Genomic DNA, 22869 nt, shown 5'->3' with positions numbered 1-22869 from the left:
CCCTTTTCTGTACAGTCTCTTTTTCTTTCCCTCCAAGCACAGCTCAGTGTTACATCTGCACCAGCATTTCCGCTAACGATGGTTCGTACAAACTGCAGTTTGCAAACCTGCTTCTTACCTTGGTTCAAAACTAACCGTGGTACCCAAGAAGACCAAAGCAGACTAGGGAACAAGGACTCTCATTCCAGTCTTAAGAGCAAACACTGCATGCGACATGGCATCGTTGAATTTAATGAGGACGAGAAATCATTCTAAACATAAAACCTACTGTCAATGGCATATCCCAAAACTTGCACTTATACCACCATTTACAGTCTTGGCCAATATAAATCTCGTCAGCTCTAGGCAGGGAACAGTGGTTGAAAGCAAAAGAGGTATATACAAATGCCAGGCTCTAAAAATACCCCCCGATAATGGAATGAAATGATTCTCAGCAATTGTACACACTCAGCAAGAGAGGTGGAAGAATACAAGTTTCTAAACAAAACTTATTTTAAACCAGCAACTATTTAAGACACCACTGCACGAGAGCTAAAATCCATTTTTTTCAATTGCCAGTGTCAAATTTTGGGGTGCCCAGCTCTTGGGAAGAGGCAATGACCCAGATCCACATTTGGTGATGGAACGGATTCTCTGAGGACTAGGATACTGAGAGCTACAAAAGGAAGTTATTGCCCAGTCAAGGTTTCCCAAGACTCTATTTACAGTGTGAATTAGCGGCAAGGTGTGACTGTACCGTTGAGTGTTTTGGCACAATGGAAAGATTTTCCTTTGGTGTGGTTTTCTGATGTCCACTCAATACACTGTCCCATCATCTAAACATTTACAGGAGTTTACAGTCTCTTTGATTGGGGTCCTTACAGTTTCTCCCTAGCATGGATTTTCTGATGTCTAGAGAGATTAGAGGAACTAGTAAACGTTTTCTCACACTGTGAGCATTTATACGGCTTCTCTCCTGTGTGAGTCCTCATGTGTTTCTTGAGCCCTTGACTCCACCGGAAGCTTTGCCCGCACTCTGAACATATATACGGTTTCTCGCCTGTGTGGGATCTCTCATGTTTAGCGAGCTGGGATCTCTGGATGAAGCTGTTTCCACAGTACGAACACTGATACGGCTTCTCTCCCGTATGCGTCCTTCTGTGCGCAGTGAAGTGAGAGCTGGAAATGAAGCACTTACCACAGTCCGGACACTGGTATGGTTTCTCCCCTGTGTGTGTCCTTTTGTGGGTTGTCAGGTGAGAGCTGTACGTGAAACATTTGCCGCACTCCGAACACTGGTATGGTTTCTCCCCCGTGTGGATCCTCTCGTGCTTTCGGAGCTGGCAGCTCGAAATGAAGCTTTTCCCACACTCTGAGCACACATATGGTTTCTCCCCTGTGTGGGTTCTCGTGTGGGTAATGAGGTCCGATTTCTGATTGAAGCTTTTGCCACAGATGGAGCATTTATGTGGTCTCTCTCCAGTGTGAGTCCACTTGTGAATAACGAGGTGCCGACTTTGATTGAAGCTCTCTCCACAGTCTGGGCACTTATATGGTTTCTCGCCCTTGTGGGTCCCTTCATGTATCACCAGTTGCGGCCTATACCTGAAGCTCTGCCCACAGTCCGAGCATCTATATGGTTTCTCTCCCGTGTGCACCCTTCTATGCCTTAGAAGGTTACAGCGAGTTCCAAAGCTTTTCCCACACTCAGTGCACTTGTACGGTTTTTCTCCTGTGTGGGTTCTTTCATGTATGAGGCGGCCAATTTTATCGCTGAAGGTTTTGCCGCAAACTGAGCATTTATAGGGCTTCTCTCCTGTGTGAAACCTCTCGTGGATAATAAGAGACTCTTTACGAGTGAAACTCTTGCCACAGACAGAGCATTTATGTGGCTTCTCCCCCGTGTGGGTTCTCTCGTGGATGATCAGATGTGCCCTGCAATCTGAGATTTTCCCGCAGTACGAACATTTATATGGTTTCTCTTTCTTCTGATTCTTGGAAAGGTGGTCAGAGGATGGACGGAGGGTTTTCCCACTGTCATAAGCAGCCTTTTTTCTTGCGGTGCCACAAGTTCCCTCTTGCAGTTCACCCACTTCGCCAAGAAAATATTGTTGCTGGTCTGGAACAAGCAAAAATCACCATGTAAATCATATCCCACACTAGAGGGAAAGGATTCCTCTAAGCAACATTTATAACAATCCTTATTTACTTATGAGCTGATACACACAATTATGAACTCTACACACCTGCCTCAAGTTAAACTCTGCATAAATTTGGCCCCCTTCCATTTTCTTCATCTTTAGACCTCCCCAAGGTCACACAGCAAGTTTCCATGGCCGAGTGGAGATTTGAACCTTGGTCTCCCAGATGGCACTCCAATACCCTAAGCTGGGGACCCCCCAGCTTTTTTGAGCCACATCTGGAACTCTGACACTTGGTACGCAGCCACAAAATGGCTGCCACAAGAGGCGGAGCCAATGACAAAATGTCAGGGAGTGAGGATGTGCCTAACTCTAATGCTAACTCTTCAACATTTCAGACAGGAGCTGTTTAATAGGATGCCTTTTAAAATGAACGTCTCAATCACAAATGTTTTCTAGCATACATGCAGCTTACCTTCCACCATACAGTGAAGATCTTAGTGCTCTGGTAGCAGCTGCTGCCGCTGAAGCGACTTTTTAAAAATCTCCAGATCCAACTAGATCTCCAACAGTCAATCAGAAGCCCTCCTGGGCAAAATTCCCACCTGCTTTCTAAAATCACTTGGCAGGCACCAAGAAAGGTGATGGCGGGCACTATGCTGCCTACGGGCTACTGTAAGCTCTTGGAGGATTGGCTACATTAGGGGTGTGTTGCTTAATATGCAAATGAGTACCTGCTACAAAAAGAGCCCTGAGTCCATATGCACTTGAAGTATGCAAGGTGCCGCTGAGCAACCAGCCCTCCACTACCACCCTCATCTCAACCTTCTTTCAGTGAGCTGGCATCAGATTTCCAAAGGTATAGCACTACTTTCCCCAGCCATGGGAGAATATCAAGATATTCCTGATAGGGCTGGAAAGCCAATGAGTTGCAGGGGTTAAAAGAGTTGGATTAGGATGGCAGAGATCCACACTCAAATCCCCACTCTGCCATGGGAGCTTGCTGGGGGAGCTTGGGCCAGTCACCCTCTCTCTCGGACCAACCTATCTCAACAGGTTGTCGTGGTAATTAAACACGGAGACGGGGAGAACTACATACCGCTTCTTGAGCTACTTGGAGGGAAGGCAGGATAAAAATAGTGACAGGGAAAGGAAGATAACAAAGGGCCACAGTACATGGCTCACGTGTACACACATGAACCTGACCTGGATAGCCCAGACTAGCCTGATCTCGTCAGATCCCGGAAGCTAAGCAGGGTCGGCCCTGGCTAGTACTTGGATGGGAGGACCTCCAAGGAATACCAGGGCTGTGACGCAGAGGCAGGCCATGGCACAAACCACCTCCGAAACGTCTCTTGCCTTAAAAAAAAAAGTCTAGCCCGCCACCTAGTGGTACAAAACGCTGAAAGAGCTAGGACTTCTGGCCGCCAGACTATCTTTGGATCTCCTGGCTATTCTACAGAAAATGCCATACGATAATAATATTTATTATTATTACATGAACCATTCTTAATGCTGAGTCAGACCACTGGCCTGCCGAGGTCAGTATTGCCTGCTCTGACAGGCAGCAGTTTCATGTACAGAGAGATCTTTCACATCACCTCCTATCCGATTGTTTGAACTGGAGATGGAACTGGGGACCTTCTGTGTGCAAATCAATCGCTCCACCGTTGAGCCACGGCCCCTCCCCCCAAAATAATGTGTATATACATGACTCTGTTCTATATTGGCTCAGACCACTGGTCTGGCAAGGTCGGTATTGTCTAATCTGACCTGTAGCTGCTCTCCATGGTCTCAGATACAGGTCTTTCACGTCACCTCCCATCTGATTCTTTTAAACTGCCAGGGATTGAACCTGGGACCTTCTGTGTGCCGAACAGATGCTCTGCCACTGAGCCACCAACCTGTTCCCAAGCTCACTTCTTGGCATTTCCCAAAGGCTGGCAAGACCAGGAGAGATATTGCCAGGGCAGGCAGAAGCCAGGTAGATCAAAGGCCCGACTCCACCTAAAGCAGCTTCATACTCAAGGGTTCAGAGGTCAGTGCTTGCCTCGTAAGTCACCACTGGAATTCTATTTAAAGAGAGCCAGTTTGGTGTAGTGGTTAAGTGCGCGGACTCTAATCTGGGAGAACCGGGTTTGATTCCCCACTCCTCCACTTGCACCTGGCTGGATGACCTTGGGCAAGCCATAGTTCTGGCACAGCTGTTCTTGAAAAAGGGCAGTTTCTGTCAGAGCTCTCTCAGCCCCACCTACTAACAGGGTGTCTGTTGTGGGGAGGGGAAGGGAAAGGAGTTTGTAAGCCGCTCTGAGACTCCCTTGGGTAGTGGAGGGCGGGGTATAAATCCAATCTCTTCTTCTTCTATTTGCACACAGAAAATTCCAGGTTCAGTCCCCAGCCTTTCCACTAAAAAGGATCTCATGGGCGGTGGTAGGGGAAAGGTTTCGAGAAAGACCTTTTCAGGTTGAGACTCTAGGCAGCGGCTGCCAGTCCAAGCCGAGTTGGCTGGACCACTAATCTGACTCGATTTAAAGCAGCTTTCGGCTCCATTTTAGACGACAGAAAAGGACCTCCATTGTAATGGTCCCAGAAAGTTCCAGGGACTAAGGAAGTTCAGGTCAGCCTGATGTCTCCTCCTCATCCTCATCCTCACCCTCTTGCAAGTTCTCCATCGAGAGCTCAAACTTCACAATGTCCGACGGGTCCAGCTCCGATTTGGGAGAGTCGGCTACCAATCCGTCCACGTCCTCTGAGATCTGAAATAGAAATCGGGATTTTGTTCATCTCTTTTGGAGCTGTGCAAAAAAATATAGAGTTTGTGGGATTTTGTAATCCACTTCATTAACGATATGTTAAATATTAGTTTACCTCATGATCCAAAGGTTAAATTATCGGGTTACATTAGAACTCTTGTCGTTTTTGTCAGATTCGGAATTTGTCTTACCCCTTCTTGTGGTTGCTAAACTAATATTTTCTGCTACATGGGGGTGGGGTGGGGACTCTTCTAGTATTTCAAATAAGTTTATGGAATGCTGGACTCCCGGTGTTCTGAAAAGATAACGCTACAGATGGAATTTCTCTTTATGTTTCCTATGAGCGATCGTGAGCAATCTTTGTGTGGTATTTATATTTTGAGGAATGACAGAATCAGTGTTATTATAAATCATTCTTTATTTATACTTCTGTTGCTTATGATGGGACCGTGTAACTTTTGTGTGTGGTGTGTGTGTGTTTGGGTCACTCACAGGAGAGGAGAATCAGGTCAGCCATTTTGGGTCCCCTTGGGGAAGAGAGGCAGGGGACAAATAAATTAAACAAACAAATATGGCACAAGCAGAAGGGTTGGGAAGGGCCTGAAAGCAAAGGCAATAACACTGGCCCAGTTTTCCCTACTAAACAATCCCCGATTCAGCCACTGGCCTACATACTAATACCAAAAGGGCGGAAGGGCATCTGCGGCAGATTCCCTCCTAGTTACACAGACTCCTTCCCCACAGAGTAGTCAGCAGGGCTATTTTTGGGCAGGAACACACAGGAATGGAGTTCCGGCTGGCTCCCAAGTTGGCCACGCCCAGCAGGAACTCATTAGCATAACAGGCCACACCCAACAGCAGAAACTCATTCGGATTGGCTACATTAGGGGTGTGTGGCCTAACATGCAAAGGAGTCCCTGCTACAAAAAAAAGGCCCTGGGTTTTGTCAACAAACAAGGTAAACAGAATAACAAGCAAAAGGTGGGTGTGGCTGATGACCACACTTCCGGTAACATGGGGTGTGTGGCCTAATATGCAGCTGTATTGTCATGGGTGTGGCCTAATATGCTAATGAGTTTCTGCTGTTGGGTGTGGCCTATTATGCTATTTCTACAAAAAGAGCCCTGGTAGTCAGTCAGTCTTTATGACAGCCCACAAGCCATTCAGATAGCGTTGCCAACCTCCAGGCAGGGCCTGGAGACCTCCCGGAATTACAGCTGATTTTGAGGCTACGGAGATCAGTTCCCCCAGAGAAAACGGCTGCTTTGGAGGGGCAGCCCCTATGGCATTGTGCCCTGGTGAGGACTTTCCCTTCCCCGAACCCTGCCCTCCCCAGGTTCCACCTCCAAATCTCCAAGAATTTCCCAACCAGGAGTTGGCAACCTGACCTACAGAAGCAGAACAAACAAGGTTGAATTAATTAATTAACCTAAAATCACGCCTCAACATATATCATCCATCCTAGCACACATCGGACAGGAAAAAAGGAGTTAAGGGTTAACAAAGAAAATTATACACAGGATACTATCTCGGCCCCTATTTTCATAGCAGAGGACAAAAGACGTAGCTACTTGTACTGGAGGTACTTGTGTAGCAATGTTTCTTCACCTTTTTTGGGTCATGGACCCCCTTTGTGGATCTAATGAAGCTACAAAACGTCTCATGTTAAAGCTAACAAGTCCTCACAGAGTCTCTTATTATACAAAGCAAGGACTGAAGCATCTCTATGAGTGATACTAACAATAAAGATACCAACTCCTGTACATCTACGGAAAAAGAAGAATTTCCAGGGTTTGACATTGACACCTTTTAAAGGGACTTGACATCAATTTTTGAAATTTTAGAACCTCCTTGGCCCATAAACAACTCTGAAATTAATATCTTCAGTGGTGGAGGACAGAGTTTTTTGAAGGCTGCTTAATTACACTTTAATTCCAAAAGTACACTGGTTTGCCGGGTTTAGCAGGGGGGTGGATGGGTACTATACCAATAAAGAAATAATGGCAATTAGAAAAATCTAGAAGTTATAATTTGATATTATTAATTTGTAACTGTTTTAGAGGGGTTTTTAATAGCTCTCTCTCTATGTGGTCTGTGAAAGAGGATTGTGATAGTTTATTGAGAATTTCAGCTGCTCTAAACGTATTACATTATCACTAAAAAATTTTTTTGAAAGAATCTAATAAAAGCTATGGATGTCCTCCCCAGAAAAACATCATAAAATGGCGTCAGCAACAACCATACATTACTTGACCGTGTGTGGGAGCATCTCGTACCCCTTTACACTTGTCTGAAGTGCAACAATACCTTACTAACACAATTTGCCATGAAAAATTATTTTTTTCAAAGGATGTTCCTTTTCCAGGAGAGTCCTCAACTCCACTTTGAACAGAGAAAAAAAGACGCGTTGGATTTATACCCCACCCTTTACTCGGCTTACAATCTCCTTCCCTTCCTCTCCCCACAACAGACACCCTGTGAGGTAGGTGGGGCTGAGAAACCTCTCCCGAGAACTGCCCTTGAGAGAACAGCTCTGAGAGCACTGTGACTGGCCCAGGGTCACCCAGCAGCTGCATGTGGACGCGTGGAGAGTCAAGCCCAGTTCTCCAGATTAGAGTCCCACAGTCTTAAACACTACACCAAACTGCCCTGGTGTCTACTAGGAAGGATTGGGGTGAGCTTTTCTTACCTTGTGCTCTGTTCCGTCGGCCTCTGGTGACCGCCACAGGAAATCCTCCGCAAGGGTCACTGCCTGGACACAAGTCTCGGGCCCCCGTTCCCTGACCCAGCACTGCATGTCCAGAGGCAGGATCATCAGGAACTGCTCCAGAATCACCAGCTCCAGAATCTGCTCCTTTGTATGCCTCTCCGGCTTCAGCCACTGGTGGCAAAGCTCCCAGAGCTGGCAGAATATCTTTCGAGGCCCCTCCGACTCCTGGTAGCTGAACTGCCTGAAGCGCTGACAGCGTAGCTCCAAGTTGGCAGTGTCCACTTTGTCCAGAATCTCTTCCTTCACTTCCACGGAAGAGTCCAGGCTTTTGTAGGCCTCGTGGTCCTCTTGATCACTCAGGCTCGGCCTGGATTGAGTTGGGCCTTCTCCTCCTGGCCACCGGTTGGCGTCACCTCCTCCCTTGGAAGAGCCCCAAAATTCTGTTGTCCTGTTCTCTGACAGGGGCTGAGGGAGGGGGGCGCCTGACCATCCTGAATGTGGAGTCTGTTCCGTCGTCTTCAGGAACGCCTCCCGCTGGACTCCCCAGCTTTGCTGTGGCCCCTCATCCGGTTCTTGTTTAATGTGGGGTGCGGTCACCCCACTCAGAAACTCCCCCATCATCCCAACTTGGACAATGTGAAGATCGCTGCCTCCCACTGCCAATCTCTCCCCAGCTTTGGGTTCTGCCATGTTCCGCTCCTCCATTTTGATCGCTGGCTACAGCCCTTGAATGAGAAAGGGGGTGGTGGTGAATTCAATAAGTGAATGAGGTTTGTTCAATTAACAGACTGACACCGTGTCTTGCAACTGAAGGACTGTGACATGTTCTCCACATAAAATCAACAGTTAATTTAGAAGAAGAAGAAGAGATTGGATCTATACTTCGCCCTTCACTACCCGAAGGAGTCTCAGAGCGACTTCCAATCTCCTTCCCTTCCCTACAACAGACACCCTGTGAGGTAGGTGAGGCTGAGAGAGCTCTCAGAGAACTGCCCCTGAGAGAACAGCTCTGAAAAAACTTATGACTGACCCAAGGTCACACCAGCAGCTGCAAGTGGAGGAGTGGGGAATCAAACCCAGTTCTCCCAGATTAGAGTCCGCGCTCCTAACCACTACACCGATCTGGCTCTCTTTAGGACTGTATCTCCCAGGGATTTGGATAGAGAGATATAAAGCTGGGTGTCATCTGTGTATTGATGACGTCCAGTTCCAGAGTTACGTGTGATTCCTCCTAAAGGCTTCATGCAGAGGTGGAATAACATGGGGCATAAGATCGCACCCTGTGGAACCCCACTAGACAACTCCCGCTGTTGGGTAACGCAACTGATTTACAAGTCTGATGGAAGCAGATTTGAAGTTTTGTTTCTGTCTTCAGCGTGTCAACAGCAGAAAGGAGCCTGAATGTTTTTAAATGGCAGATGTCAGTCTAGGCCAAATTTCTAATATCTGAGGCACAGAGGCCTTTTTCTGGGTTAAAACTGGTGGCACGCCCCTTCTAAAAATATTTCCTTTACAAAGTAAGAAATGACGGGAACAGAAATTAGCAAAAATAGTAACCAAACATAATCTCCTGCAGCCCTTCCTGCCCCAATTTGAGAAGAAATCATTGACAAGGTTAAACCTCCCTCAGACACACTTCCCTCACTCAAATGGCAAAGTATGGGCTGGTTTCCCTCTCCCCACCCCCCCAGAGCTGTGAGTACCGAGTTTGGGGCAACTGGGTCTTTGCTATGGTCTTCGCTGTCCTGAAGAGCGTTATTTTGTCTTCCAAAGACCATGTAGGCACAGTGACACAGAGCAGACAATAAAAAGGGCAATTGCGGCAGCACCTCCAAAATTGCCAAGGGGTATGGCCTTTCAAGGAGCTGCGGTGGCTCAAGTGGTTAAGACGCTGAACTGCAGGCCGTGGACAGTCAGTAGTTCAGCAGTTCGAGACCCGGGTGCCGCATGACGGAGTGAGCTCCCATCTCTAGTTCCAGCTCCTGCCAACCTAGCAGTTCGAAAGCAAGAAATTGCAAGGAGATAAATAGGTACCACTTCGGCGGGAAGGTAACAGCGTTCCGTGCGCCTTGGTGTTTAGTCATGCCGGCCACATGACCACGGAAACGTCTTCGGACAGCGCTGGCTCTTCGGCTTTGAAACGGAGATGAGCACCGCAACCCTAGAGTCGGACTCGACTGGCTTTCGAGCAAGGGAGCCTTTACCTTATGGCCTTTCAGAGTGCTCCTTTCTCCTTCACAGACATAAAACTGTCAGATCCAACAATAGGCGGGTGTTTACCCAGCAGGATCCCTTGGGTCCCAGGTGAAGCCAGGTGTACAGAACACAGTGCAACAAACAGAAGGATTTCCCCATAACTTGGGACCAGCGTTGCCTCTAAGCAGCTCACAAATTTTTGTCTTAGCTCAGGAAGGATGGCCCCAGAGCAAACTAATTCATGCAGTAGCCAAATCGCTTGCTCACAACTTTAATGCCAGTAGCGCACAAAGTAGAATTTTTGCTCACAAGACGCCACAGCTTAGAGGGAGCATTGCTTGGGACCCTTTTCTCCTGAACTTACTATTGCTGCCTTCACTGCCTCATCTTCCCCTCGCCTTATTAGTTCACAGCCTCCCCTTCTGGTGGTGCTGAAGGCAAAATAAAAGTTTATCCCAGGATAGCTGCACAGAGAACATGAGAACATAAGGGAAGCCAATGTTGGATCAGGTCAATGGCCCATCCAGTCCAACACTCTGTCACACAGTGGCCAGAAATACCAGGTGCCATCAGGAGGTCCAGCAGTGGGGCCACTAGGAGCCCTCCCACTGTCCCCCCCCCCAAGCACCAAGAATACAGAGCATCCCTTGCCCCAGACTGAGAGTTCCTATCTATACCTTGTGGCTAATAGTCACTGATGGACCTCTGCTCCATACGTTTATCCAATTCCCTCTTGAAGCTGTCCATGCTTGTAGCTGCTGCCACCTCCTGTGGCAGTGAATTCCATGGATTAATCACACTCTGAGTGAAGAAGTACTTATTTTTATCTGTTCTAACCCGACTGCTCAGCAATTTCATTCAGTGCCCACGAGTTCTTGTATTGTGAGAAAGGGAGGAAAGTACTTCTTTCTTGACCTGCTCTTTCCCATGCATAATCTTGTAAACCTTGATCATGTCAGCCCTCAGTCGTCATTTCTCCAAGCTAAAGAGCCCCAAGCGCTTTAACCTTTCTTCATAGGGAAAGTGTTCCAACCCTTTTATCATTCTAGTTGCCCTTTTCTGCACTTTTTCCAATGCGATAATATCCTTTTTGAGGTGTGGTGACCAGAACTGTACACAGTACTCCAAATGAGGTCACACCATTGATTTATACAGGGGCATTATGATACTGGCTGATTCGTTTTCAGTTCCCTTCCTAATAATCCCCAGCATAGTGTTGGCCTTTTTTATTGTAGTCGCATACTGTCTCGACATTTTCAGTGAGTTATCTACTATGACTCCAAGATCTCTCTCTTGGTCAGTCTCCACCAGTTCAGACCCCATCAATGTGTATTTATAGTTAGGATTTTGGGGCTGCGACATGAAGATTCAAGATTCTACTTTGGACTTAAAAGGATGTGTCTCTTACCAGGACGTGAGATCCTCGCTCCACTAGTCTTTGGGACTCAAGCTCCAGACCCCTTGTTTGCTGTTGTTGCCGTCAAGTAGTAGCCAATTTAGGGCAACCCCACAGGGTTTTAAAGGCAAGAGACCATCTGAGGTGGGTTGCCATTGCCTGCCTCAGCATCCCGTGACCCTCGCCTTCCTCAATAGTCTCCCATCCAAATACTAACCCTGCTGAGCTTCCAAGATCTGATGAGATCGGGCTAGCCTGGGCTATCCAGATTAGGGCAGAAGCTTTATAGCAGCCAGAAGAGTCAAGAGATCCAGGCAGCTCTGATAATGTCAAAATAATACCCTTTCAATAATAATGCAGAAAATTAAGCTTTCAGAACAGAACGGCCACAAAGCACAGTAATGCCTTCTATAAAATGTGTGTGTATGGGGGGGGGGGAGCTGCGGTGGCTCAAGTGGTTAAGACGCTGAACTGCAGGCTGTGGAAGGTCGGTAGTTCAGCAGTTCGAGATCCGAGTGTGCCGCATGACGGAGTGAGCTCCCGTCTCTCGTTCCAGCTCCTGCCAACCTAGCAGTTCGAAAGCAAGAAATTGCAAGTAGATAAATAGGTCCCCCTTCAGTGGGAAGGTAACAGCGTTCCGTGTGCCTTGGTGTTTAGTCATGCCGGCCACATGACCATGGAAACGTCTTCGGACAGCGCTGGCTCTTTGGCTTTGAAACGGAGATGAGCACCGCAACCCTATATCATCACAGCAAAGCAATGCTTTCTGGCCCAGATGTATTTTTGACAGTCAAAAAATGCACCCACCCACCAGCTTCACTACCCTTCCATCCTATCAAGGGCTGGCTTCTCAGATGCCTATTTTATCTTGTAGGGCTGCAGCACGCAGGAAAAATCCCCCTTTGCGAATCATACTGTAATATCGCCCTGTGTACAGATCCCCTGTTCGGAATCGTGCTGCAGTGCACACACACGGGGAGAACTTTATTGTTCTACGCCTGCACACACCAGTCCACACTTGTGAATTAGACTGCAGCGTACGTTAAAACAACAACAACAACACACACACACCCTTTTGTGATGAAGAACACATCCTTGCTGACAGTTTCAAATAAAAACACTACATTAAAAAAAAACATCAAGAGAGGGAACAGCCCCTCCAAAATGCCAGCAGTTCCTTAAGGGCCAACAAGCAGCAAAATCAATTTTTTAATAAATCGAGATTTCATTTCTCTTTCTCTCGCTCTCGGACACACACACAAACAGACGTCCATCAGGCCACTGGGTACCTGACAATGCTTGCAACCCACCCCGCGGGCGCCGGTGAAGCACCACGTTTTTCTCCACGCATCTTTTCCGGGCCCGATCCGGTCTCTGCAACTCTTCTTCTCCCTCTCTCCCCCGCCCATTCCCGAGCCCCATCATGCCTTGTCACTCACCGAGCGCCCCCCTAGATCCTCTGCAATTCCGTCGCCCCAGCAGTTGCTCCTGCGGGATGCGGAAGGGGAGGGGGGGAAGGAACCAAAAGGAAGTTTCCCCCCTGGAAGGGGAGAGGGTGGGGCAGGAAGGTGCCCCCCCCCCCCCCCCTTTTTTTTTTTTTTTGCACACCCTCCTCCTCTTCCCAGCCATTTCTGGTTCTCCTCTCTAGGCGTTAGCACTCAGTGAACTTAACCCATTTTGTTGCTCTAAACAAAAAAATAGCAAGGGGGGGGGCAAGAGAAGAGCAGCTGCCTCCTCCTCCTGCTGCTGCCTCTAGAGAGGCCCAGAAGAAATGGCCTTGCATCCTGTGCAGAAATCTGAGAGACCGAGATTAACTGCGAGAAAGGAAAATCCCAGCTGGCTCCTTCTTCTGTTTGCCTGCCGGGGTGGTGGTGGTGAGGGGGATGGATCTAGATGAATGGATAGGCTTGGTTTTGACAGTCCGCCTGGGAAGAAACACCTTCATACTGTAGCGCCTGCCGCGGTCAGGCTGTACCATTAAAAATAATTAATAGAGGAAAAAGAGGAGATTGGATTTATCCCCCGCCCTCCACTACCCGAAAGAGTCTCAGAGCGGTTTACAGTCTCCTTTCCCTTCCCCTCCCCACAACAGACACCCTTTGAGGTAGGTGGGGCCGAGAGGGTTCTTTCCAGAACTGCTCCTGACAGAACAGCTCTGAGAGAACCTGTAACTGACCCAAGGTCACACCAGCAGCTGCAAAAAGTGCTGTTGCAGTGATAGCACATGTAAGTGTCCTCACTGTTTATTTAGGTGGTTTCCCAAAAGGAAGTACCCAAAAGACAGATGGCACAGGGCACCATCAAAAAACAGAACCACAGGTTCTGCCCTTCATTGTAGTGCGGTACCATAAAAGTGTAACATGAATTAAGAACGATGGATCCAGTCAAGATCAATGCTCCCTCTAAGCTGTGAACTCTTGTGAGCAAAAATTCTACTTCGTGAGCCGCTGGCATTAAAGCTGTGAGCAAGCGATTGGGCTACTGCATAAGTTAGTTTGCTCTGGAGCCATCCTTCCTGAGCCGAGACAAAAATGTGTGAGCCGGAGGCTAAAAAACTGAGCTAGCTCACCCTAACTCAGCTTAGAGGGAACCTTGGTCAGGATTCCTACCTAAGGCCCCCTGAGATGATCCAAAAAAGCAAGAGTCCAGTCGCACCTTAAAGACGAACAAAATATGTAGCAGGGGATGAGCTTTCATGAGTCACTGCTCACTTCACTCACTTCGTCTTTTAAGGTGCGACTGGACTCTTGCTCTTTTCTACTGCTAGACAGACAGACGAACACAGCTGCCCACCTTGACCTACACCCTGAAATGGAAAGTCAAATCACAGGCATACACTACTAGTGAGGCACATGCAGGGTTTTTATGTTCGGTTTACTGTGGTTTTAAGGTATTCTGTGTTTTAGTCCTGACCTGGACAGCCCTGGCTAGCCCGATCCTGTCAAGAGTTCCTGAAGCGAAGCAGAGATGGGAGACCACCCAGAAAGCCCAGGGTCCCTACGCAGAGGCCGGCAGTGGCAAAACACCTCTGTTCACCTCTTGCCTCGAAAATGCCACGAGGGGTCGCCATAAGTCAGCTTCCGTTTGATAGTACTTTCCACCATCTCAGTGTCCGTTTTAATTTATTTTAATCCAGTTGTTTTATATTGTTGTTAAACAAGCCTGCTAAAATAAACTGAGGCTGTCGTGCTTTAATCCTGTTTCCGTTGCCGGGGTCCACCCCTGCTCCAAGGTGCTACAATAAGAACTCTCCCAAGGCCGGTGGGCATCACAGGTAGATTTGCCAACTCCAGGTTGGCAGATTCCTGGAGATTTAAGAACATAATAAGAACATAAGAGACACCAAAGGCCCATCCAGCCCAACACTCTGTATCACACAGTGGCCAGAAATACCAGTGCCACCAGGAGGTCCACCAGTGGAGCCAGGACATTAGAAGCCCTCCCACTGTTGACCCCCCCCAAGCACCAAGAAGACAGAGCCTCACTTGCCCCAGAGTCCCTATCTATCCCTTGTGGCTAATAGCCACTGATGGACCCCTGCTCCATATGCTTATCTAATTCCCTTTTGAAGCCGTCCATGCTTGTAGCCGCCACCACTTCCTGTGGCAGGGAATTCCATGTGTTAATCACTCTTTGGAGATTTGGGGGGGGGAGTACCTGTGGAGGAGAGAATTTGGGGAGGGATTTCACCTAGAACCGATGGGATACCATGCAGTTTTGCCCTCTGAAGCTGCCATTTCTTCCATGGGAACTGAACTCTGTAGGCTGGAGATCAGATGCAATTCCAGGAGATCTGCAGCCCCCATGTTGAGGTTGGTAACCCAAGTCATAGGACTACTTCCTGCCCGTGGCTAAGAAGAAGAGTAGGTTTTTATACTCTGCTTTTCTACGACCCGAAGGAGTCTCAAAGCAGCTTACAATCACCTTCCCTTCCTCTCAACAGACACCCTGTGAGGCAGGTGGGGCTGCGAGAGCTCTGAGAGAACTGCTCTTGAGAGAACAGCTCTGAGAGAACTGTAACTGGCCCAAGGTCACCCAGCAGGCTTCATGTGGAGGAGTGGGGAATCAAACCCGGTTCTCCAGATCAGAGTCCACCGCTGTTAACCACTATGCCGCAATGGCTCCGTAAGCAACCCTACCCTACAGCGTAATTAATCAACAGTGGTCTAACTAGTCCTCCACCCTAAAGACACACAGTGTGTGAGACACTGCATCTCAAAATGCAGAAGTTAACAAGGAAAAAAGATATCCCCCCCCCATGGCTACATACATTAATCAACGGGGCTAGAAATCCAGCTGTCAACGCCTAATCTTTTGATGCCAGGACAAATTATTAAGACCTCTGCAGAAGAGCAAAAAGATTTCCCCGTCTCTTCTGTGAGCTGAAGTGAAACTGTTTTCAGCAACTGCCCAGATTCTCTGAGATGCATACAAATACGCATGCAAACAAGAGTCCCTGTGCTTTGGTCTGCTGCAAGGCTGACTCTGGCTTTGCCCAGTTACTGCCTCTCAATGGACTTGCCTCCAATGCTAATGCTGATTTGCTTATCCTTTGTTCCTATCCCTATCATTGCTTTAGGCATGCTGCTCACCTTGCCCCCCCCCCCCAACAGGACACTGGCAAGTTTATCTAATGAAATGGTTGGTGCTGTCTGTTTTCCTAATCCAGTTTTATTAATTTGAAAAACTGCTCCAGGCTCGTGAGGGGTAGGACTGTTCATGACATTACAGGAGCTGGCCAACCAGTGCTGTGCAGGACCCATGGCCTCTTGAGCACAATTCTGCAAAGAAGTTGTGTGTCTGACCACATGGACCAAATCTGACATTTATTTATTTAGTTAATATGTACCCCACCTTTCTCCCCAATGAGGGCCCAAAGTGGCTGACACTGTTCTCCTCCGTTTCATCCTCACAACAACCCTGCGAGGTAGGTTAGGCTGATATCGGGTTGCCAACCTCTAGGTGGAGCCTGGAGATCTCCCAGAATTACATTTTCTCCCAAATGAAATGGCTGCTTTGGAGGGTATGCTCTATGGCATTATGTCCCACTGAGGTCCACCCCCTCCCCAAAACCCACCCTTCCAGGCTCCACCTCCAAATCTCCAGGAATTTCCCAACTTGAAGCTGGCAATCGTGGGCTGAGAGCCTCTGACAGAGCAGGGATTCAAACCTGGGTCTCCCAGATTATAGTCCAACACGCTAAGCACTACACCACACTTGGATCTCAATCTGTGCTTGTGTTGTGTGTGCCCAAATGGCTAATTTTGCTGGGTGCTACTTTGGTTTGTGTTTTTTTGGTGACAGTGCTCACTGGTGCTAAAGCATCAGCACATTGGGCTGACCAGCCCCACTCAGCCAGAGAAAGAGAAGAATAGCTTAATGGGGATCAGCAGAGGGAGGGGGATTTGGTGGAAATTGGCACAGTTTTGTATAAGAGCACTGGCACCTTTTTTTTAAACAAAAAAGCACAGGTGTCACTAAAGGGTGTGTTTTGGAGAAGGTATTTTGAGACTGCTCACACCGTGCCTTTTCCAACGGTAAGTAATGTCATTGGAATATTTTTGCGTAGATAAAACATCATGCAGGGTTACCTATGAAATCTTTTTTGCACCATGTCATAAGGATGCTGTTTTCCCCCCCCCCCCCCCTGCTCAGTCCCATCTGTGGTCTGAAGCTTCCCTCATACACAGCTTCAGTTTCATGCCACAAGACTGCCTACAGTCTAAGCATTCTTTCAGTTTCACTCCAGAATGGATCACCTGATGTCTACAAAGCCAAGGAGAACCGGACAGTCTTTCCTTCATGCTTTCTCTGGCTTCTCTTTTGCGCATGTGAATTGCGTGACGTTTGTAAGCACCAACCCACGCTCCCTGCATCCCCCACAGCTTCCGCATTTCTCTCTCTCATATGGATCGATTCGTGTCTCAGGAAATGTATTCGCTGAGTGAAACTTTTCCGACAATCTGAGCATTCGTATGGTTTCTCTCCCGTGTGAGTCCTCGTGTGAGTAATAAGGTTTCCTTTTCGGCTGAACTTTTTCCCACACTCCAAGCATTCGTAGGGTTTCTCACCTGTGTGGGTCCTTTTGTGTGTAATGAGATTGGCTTTCCGACTGAAGCATTTCCCACACTCCGAGCAATCGTAAGGTTTCTCTCCTGTGTGGGTTCTTTTGTGCCTAAAGAGGTCTATTTTAAAAATAAAGCCTTTCCCACATTCTGAGCACTCGTATGGTTTCTCCCTCGTGTGGGTTCTCTTGTGAGTAATAAGGGTTGGCTTGCGACTGAAGCATTTGCCACACTCAGCGCACTGATGTGGTTTCTCTCCTGTGTGTGTTCTCCTATGCGTAATGAGGTTCGGTTTGCGGCTAAAGCATTTCCCACATTCCGAGCATTCGTATGGCTTCTCTCCTGTGTGGATCCTCTTGTGCCTGAAAAGGTCCGTTTTGAAGATAAACCCTTTCCCACACTCGGAGCACTGATGAGCTTTCTCTCCCGTGTGGCTTCGCTTGTGCCTAAAAAGGTGCGACTTCCAGCTGAAGCTCTTCCCACACTCGGAGCATTCATACGATGTGTGAACTGCCTCGGGGATGCTTAGCAGGGGTGGTCTCTGACTGGAGATTTTTCCACGGTACGTGCACTGATACCCTTTCTCTGCCAACTGTGTTTCCTGGTTCTCAGTGAGGTCAAAACTCTGAGGGGAGTTTTGACTAGCAGAGCTAGCTAATTTTTGTCCCTCAGGCCCGCAGACTCCATCTTGGAAAGCACGTCCATCGAAGCCCAGGTTGGGTTCCGCGCAAACATCTGTTGCCTTCCCTGGATCGTTTTCCTGTTGACTTTCTGGCCCCTCGTGCCTTGTGGGCAACTCTTTTTCCTCACGATCCTGGGAAAATGGCCCTTCTGCTCCCCCCAATGATGCTGCACTGAAGTCTGCTTGCTCAGGTGTCCTGTTGACTTTCTGGCCCCTCGTGCCTTGTAGGCAACTCTTTTTCCTCACGATCCTGGAAAAATGTCCCTTCTGCTCCCCCCGATGCTGCTGCACTGAAGTCTGCTTGCTCAGGTCTTGTTATCATTTCCTCAATCTGCTGGACTTGCTCTTCGCCTGTTGGGGGTGGGAAAGGAAACACCATATGAATGACACTCTATGGGACAGCACGGTAGAGGACCCATTTGTTTTACTGATTTAGTTTATCAGATTTTTATCCTGCCCCTCCCCCAAAATGGGGCTTGGGGCAGATAACAGTACTGTAACCAGGGGTCATTTTGTAGAAAAAGAGGTGCAGGAGCTCATTAGCATAACTCATTAGCATATGCCACACCCCCTGACATCACCGGAAGTGTGTCAGAAGGCAACACCTACCGCTCAGGCTCCACTGGACTGTTTTGGATTGCTAGCTATTGGGGGGGGGGTGCAGATCTGTCCTCACAGAGGAGGGAGAGCTTGTACCTGAATAAAACCTGGTCTTAGAGGTGCCACTGGACTGTTTTGGACCGGGGGGCTAGGGGGGGGGCTCTGCAGCTTACCTGGCTGCTTCTTGCTCTGACTGAGGGCTCCTGGGAGCAGGGGGCGGGGCTTGTTGCATGTGCCCACCCCCTGGACTCTTTACTGCCGGAGCTCCACTCCTGTGCGCTCCTGCAGGAAATGACCCCCGACTGTAACAATAATAAAACCAAGTCACCGACGACTTATGGTGACCCCATAGGGTTTTCAAAGTAACAGACGTTGAGAGATGGTTTGCCATTGACTGCCTCCACTTCATGACCTGGGTTTTCCTTGGTGGTCTCCCTTCCAAATAACCAACCAGGGATGGCCCTGTTTAGCTTCTGAGATCTGACAATATCGGGCTAGCCCGGGCTATCGAGGTCGGGGCAATAGAAATCCCGTTAAAACTCGGCACATAAACTTTTGGCATAAAAATTGACAGCATTGTTGGCAAGAGTCTACCAAAATTATATTCGAGGGATGCTTGGTGGGATAACTCTGTCTTAGATGCCCCGCAGAATGCAGACAAGTCCTGCAGGGCACTAGTCTCCTCAGTCGGAGCATTCTGGGGCCGTGATGGGAAAGGCCCTCCCCCTTGTTCCACTCATAGGGGCGAATCAGGGGCCAGGTACCACTAGAAGTCCACGTGCGGTTGAACAAAGACACAGTGGGGGTCGTAATGGGAGGGGTGAAATCAAATTCAATATAGATTCATTGTCTCATAGATGCAATTTCTCACCCACTGAAGGATTCCGCTGGAATCTGCTGTGAGGCAATATTCCATACTGAAGAATGAAGAAAGATGAGTGACTGGCAGCCATTTTGACTGCAAGGAGAGGCTTAATGTGTGGAAATGGGCAGCTGCAGCTTTTTGTGGCACGAAGGTAAATAACTTCAGCTGGTAATTAACATCCCTCAAAGCCTCTTATTAAAGGGACAGGGCGTTTTCTCCATGCCTGTTGAACCTGGACCACCTGTATGCAAAGCAGATGTTCCATCATAGGAAACTACCTTATACCATGTCAGGTCTTCCACCCATCTAGTTCAGACTGGTCTTCTGCAACTGGCGGCAGCTTTTTAGGGGTTCGGGCAGGGAGAGAAACAGAGTGAGACAGAGAGAGAGAGCAAGAGTGATTTCCCAAGACCTGCTGCTGAAGATCCTTTAACTGGAGAGGCCAGGCATTTGAACATTTGGTGTCCATCTGCATGTAAAATACACACTGTCAAGGGTCAGCCAGAGCTCAGCGACAGTGAGGACTCCTCAGAGGAGGGGTCCTGCATAGCCAGTCCAGAGTTGACAGAAGCCAACCAGCTGGAAAATGAGGGGCAGGCAAGCCAGGACTTGCAACCAAAAGCTGGTTTAGAATGATCTCCACCCTCCAGCTCTAATTCAGCAGCTAAAGGTCAGTTAGCCACTCCCAGTCCTCTGGAATCACCTACACCTTTGGAATGCTGCAGAAGAACACTGAGAACAGAGTTACAGGCTAGAAGGCAAAGTGCACGCCTCTTGGCTTGACACCAGTGGCCTATTGATAGTGAAGATGAGTCTTTACAGGACTGTCCTTAGAAGCTGGCTGTTTGTGTGACATTTGGGCATGTGGCTATACAGTCTCCCAAGAGATGCTTTTGGGCGTGAATGCGATACATACCTTAGACCTGAACTGCTGACATTGCCTTGATTGATTACTGGAAAACCTGACCTTGGATTGAATGACTCGGGACTTCAGAGACTCCTTGTTATCTTTGAGGAGCAGCAAGAGATGCTGTAACCTGATAGCAGAAGCCGGCAAGCTAGTATACACACACCCTGGTTTTGTGTCACACTGGGAACGTGACCAGAATTGAAACGCCAACACTAAAAGTCTTCCTTACCAGAAATGAAATTTAGCATACATATTGTTGATCAGCCGTAGATGATCTGCTTGGCATGCATAAGGTTCCATGTTTAATCCCTAGCCTCTCCAGTTCAAAAGAGCAGGTAGGAGCTGATGGAAAAGACCTCTGAGACCTTGGAGAGCCTCTCCCAGTCAGAGTAGACAATACTGACCTCATTGGACCAATGGTCTGCCTCAACAGAAGGCAGTTTCATGTTCATGTGATATATGCTTCTTCAAAAGACAGAGGTCAGTAGAGGTCACTTGAGGCCCTGATCCTTACCCAGCAAGCTGGCCTCATGTTTGGCCTCCACAGAGAACTGCATATTCAGGGAGTCGGGTGGATCGTCCTCGGACTTGGGGGAATTAACAGCCATATATTCCAAGGGTCCTTGTCTCTGAAACAGAAGATACAGACAGTGTTTAGCAGTCAGAGATTTGGGAAGGAGGACTGTGGCGTCCTCTTATTTGGGGAGGACTGTTTATCACTTTAAATTTTCTCTTTGTGTTTTATGCGGGGTAGTTTCTGCTGCCACCAGGAATTTTTGGAATTCCAAACCTTCTCTCCTTTGCTGCTGGTAATGGGACCCAGAGTCTGGGCTTTTCAGGGATCTATGTGGTCCTGAGGAAAGATAGAGCTGAATTCTGGGATAAGTTTAAAAAAAGATGATTTATTGAAATAAGAACAAAATATGAGGCTGGTTATTCTGTAACTGTTTGGGAATAAGGGACTTGTAAATATGTCTGTCAAATGTATCACACACACTGTCCTTTTGACATTAAGATCCCACTCTGACAGGGATCTCTCATATAAGCAGCCCCACAGGCTAAGCTCTTGGTAATTTTAACTTCCTTCCAGATCTTTAGAGTCTCACTTTTGAAGACCTGTATCCTAGGCACGGACAGCGTGTCACAGGCCAAAGGCTTTAAAAATTGATAAATCGGATGGCGTTCTCTCACCTTTTGCCTAGCACCTTCAGCCTCTCCTTGCCTGAGGAGAAAATCTTCCGCCAAGGCCACCGCCTGGCTGCCGGTCTCGGGGCTACATTCCCTGACCCAGCTCTGCATTTCCTGAGGCAGAATGAACAAGAACTGCTCCAGGATCACCAGCTCCAGGATCCGCTCCTTGGTGTGTCTCCCTGGCTCCAGCCATTGATGGCAGAGATCCCAGAGTTGGCTGAAAGCCTCTCGGGGTCCCTCGGCCTCCTGGTAGCAGAACCACCTGAAACGCTGGCGGCACATCTCCAAGCCGACCAGGACCTCCTCCGGCATCTCTTCCTTTACTTTGACGGAAGAAGCTGAGGGCTCGTAGGCCTCTCGGGTCTCTTCACTCAGTTCTGGCGGAATTTGGGCCATGCACTTCCCTCGAGGCCATTGGGTGACACCAGCTACTGCCATGAAGGAGGCCTGGAACTCCTTGGAGTCCTCTTCTGGCCAGGGCCGAGGCAGCTGCGGATTGCCCCACCCCGCATGTGGGAACTGGGTCGTCTTTGGGAATCCCTGCCGTTGGACTTCCCCGTGCTGTCGTAACCCTTCAGCCGGTTCGTTCTTGATGGGTTGTGGAGCTGTCCCTGCCAGAAACTCCCTCACGGTTTCTAGTTGGAGAATGTGAGGGAGTCCTCCTCCCAAATCCAGGCGTCCACTTGTTGGAGATCCGGCCAAACTCTGCCCCTCCATTTTCGTTCCCGGCTACCGTTCTAGTACCAGAAAGAAAATTCATTTTAATAAGAGCAAGGCAATATCAATATCTCTACAATCTAGCACACGTTTATCGTGTCCTTCTTCCAAGAAGCTCAGGGTAGCGTACGCTGTTCTCCCTTCCCCCATTTTAACCTCACAACAACCCTGTAAGGTAGGTTAGGCAGAGACGACTGGCCCGAGGTCTCCCAGCAAGATTCTGGGCACAGCAGGGATTTGAACACCTAGATCCTCCTGACCTGGGTGGCTCAGGCTAGCCTGATATCGTCAGACCTCAGAAGATAAGCAGGGTCAGCCCTGGCTAGTATTTGGATGGGAGACCTCCAAAGGGTCATGGCCTGGACCACCTCTGATCATCTCTTGCCTTTTATTTATTTATTTAGAAGAGGAAGAAGAAGAGATTGGATTTATACCCCGCCCTTCACTTGGAGTCTCAGAGCGGCTTACAAACTCCCTTCCCTTCCCCTCCCCACAACAGACACCCCGTGAGGTGGGTGGGGCTGAGAGAACTCTGACACAAACTGCTCTTTTTCAAGGACAGCTGTGCCAGAGCTTGTGACTGAACCAAGGTCACATCAGCAGGTGCAAGTGGAGGAGTGGGGAATCAAACCCGGCTCTCCCAGATTAGAGTCCGCACACTTAA

The 22869-nt window shown here is 48.5% G+C and overlaps 2 protein-coding genes across 2 annotated transcripts; both read right to left on the bottom strand.

Annotated features, from left to right (window-relative positions):
* Nucleotides 1–318: 318 nt before the first annotated feature.
* LOC107107311 (zinc finger protein 883-like) lies at nucleotides 319–12691 on the bottom strand. Its single transcript, XM_015407592.1, has 4 exons — nucleotides 12615–12691; nucleotides 7563–8308; nucleotides 4774–4876; nucleotides 319–2098 (listed from the first exon to the last, which is right to left on the bottom strand). The coding sequence occupies exons 2-4, from the start codon at nucleotides 8286–8288 to the stop codon at nucleotides 858–860; spliced, it is 2070 nt and encodes a 689-aa protein (XP_015263078.1). The 5' UTR covers nucleotides 8289–8308; nucleotides 12615–12691; the 3' UTR covers nucleotides 319–857.
* Nucleotides 12692–16941: 4250 nt separating this feature from the next.
* LOC107107306 (zinc finger protein 391-like) lies at nucleotides 16942–21963 on the bottom strand. The gene is made up of 4 exons (XM_015407586.1): nucleotides 21489–21963; nucleotides 20812–20926; nucleotides 18169–18273; nucleotides 16942–18071 (listed from the first exon to the last, which is right to left on the bottom strand). The coding sequence occupies exons 1-4, from the start codon at nucleotides 21924–21926 to the stop codon at nucleotides 16942–16944; spliced, it is 1788 nt and encodes a 595-aa protein (XP_015263072.1). The 5' UTR covers nucleotides 21927–21963.
* Between the last annotated feature and the right edge of the window lie 906 nt (nucleotides 21964–22869).

The sequence above is a fragment of the Gekko japonicus genome, unplaced genomic scaffold, assembly GCF_001447785.1.
Source record: "Gekko japonicus isolate JY-2015 unplaced genomic scaffold, Gekko_japonicus_V1.1 scaffold1238, whole genome shotgun sequence".
NCBI classification, from domain to species: domain Eukaryota; kingdom Metazoa; phylum Chordata; class Lepidosauria; order Squamata; family Gekkonidae; genus Gekko; species Gekko japonicus.
Note: the sequence above shows the minus strand (reverse complement) of the source record. Positions and strands in the feature narration are given on the sequence as shown.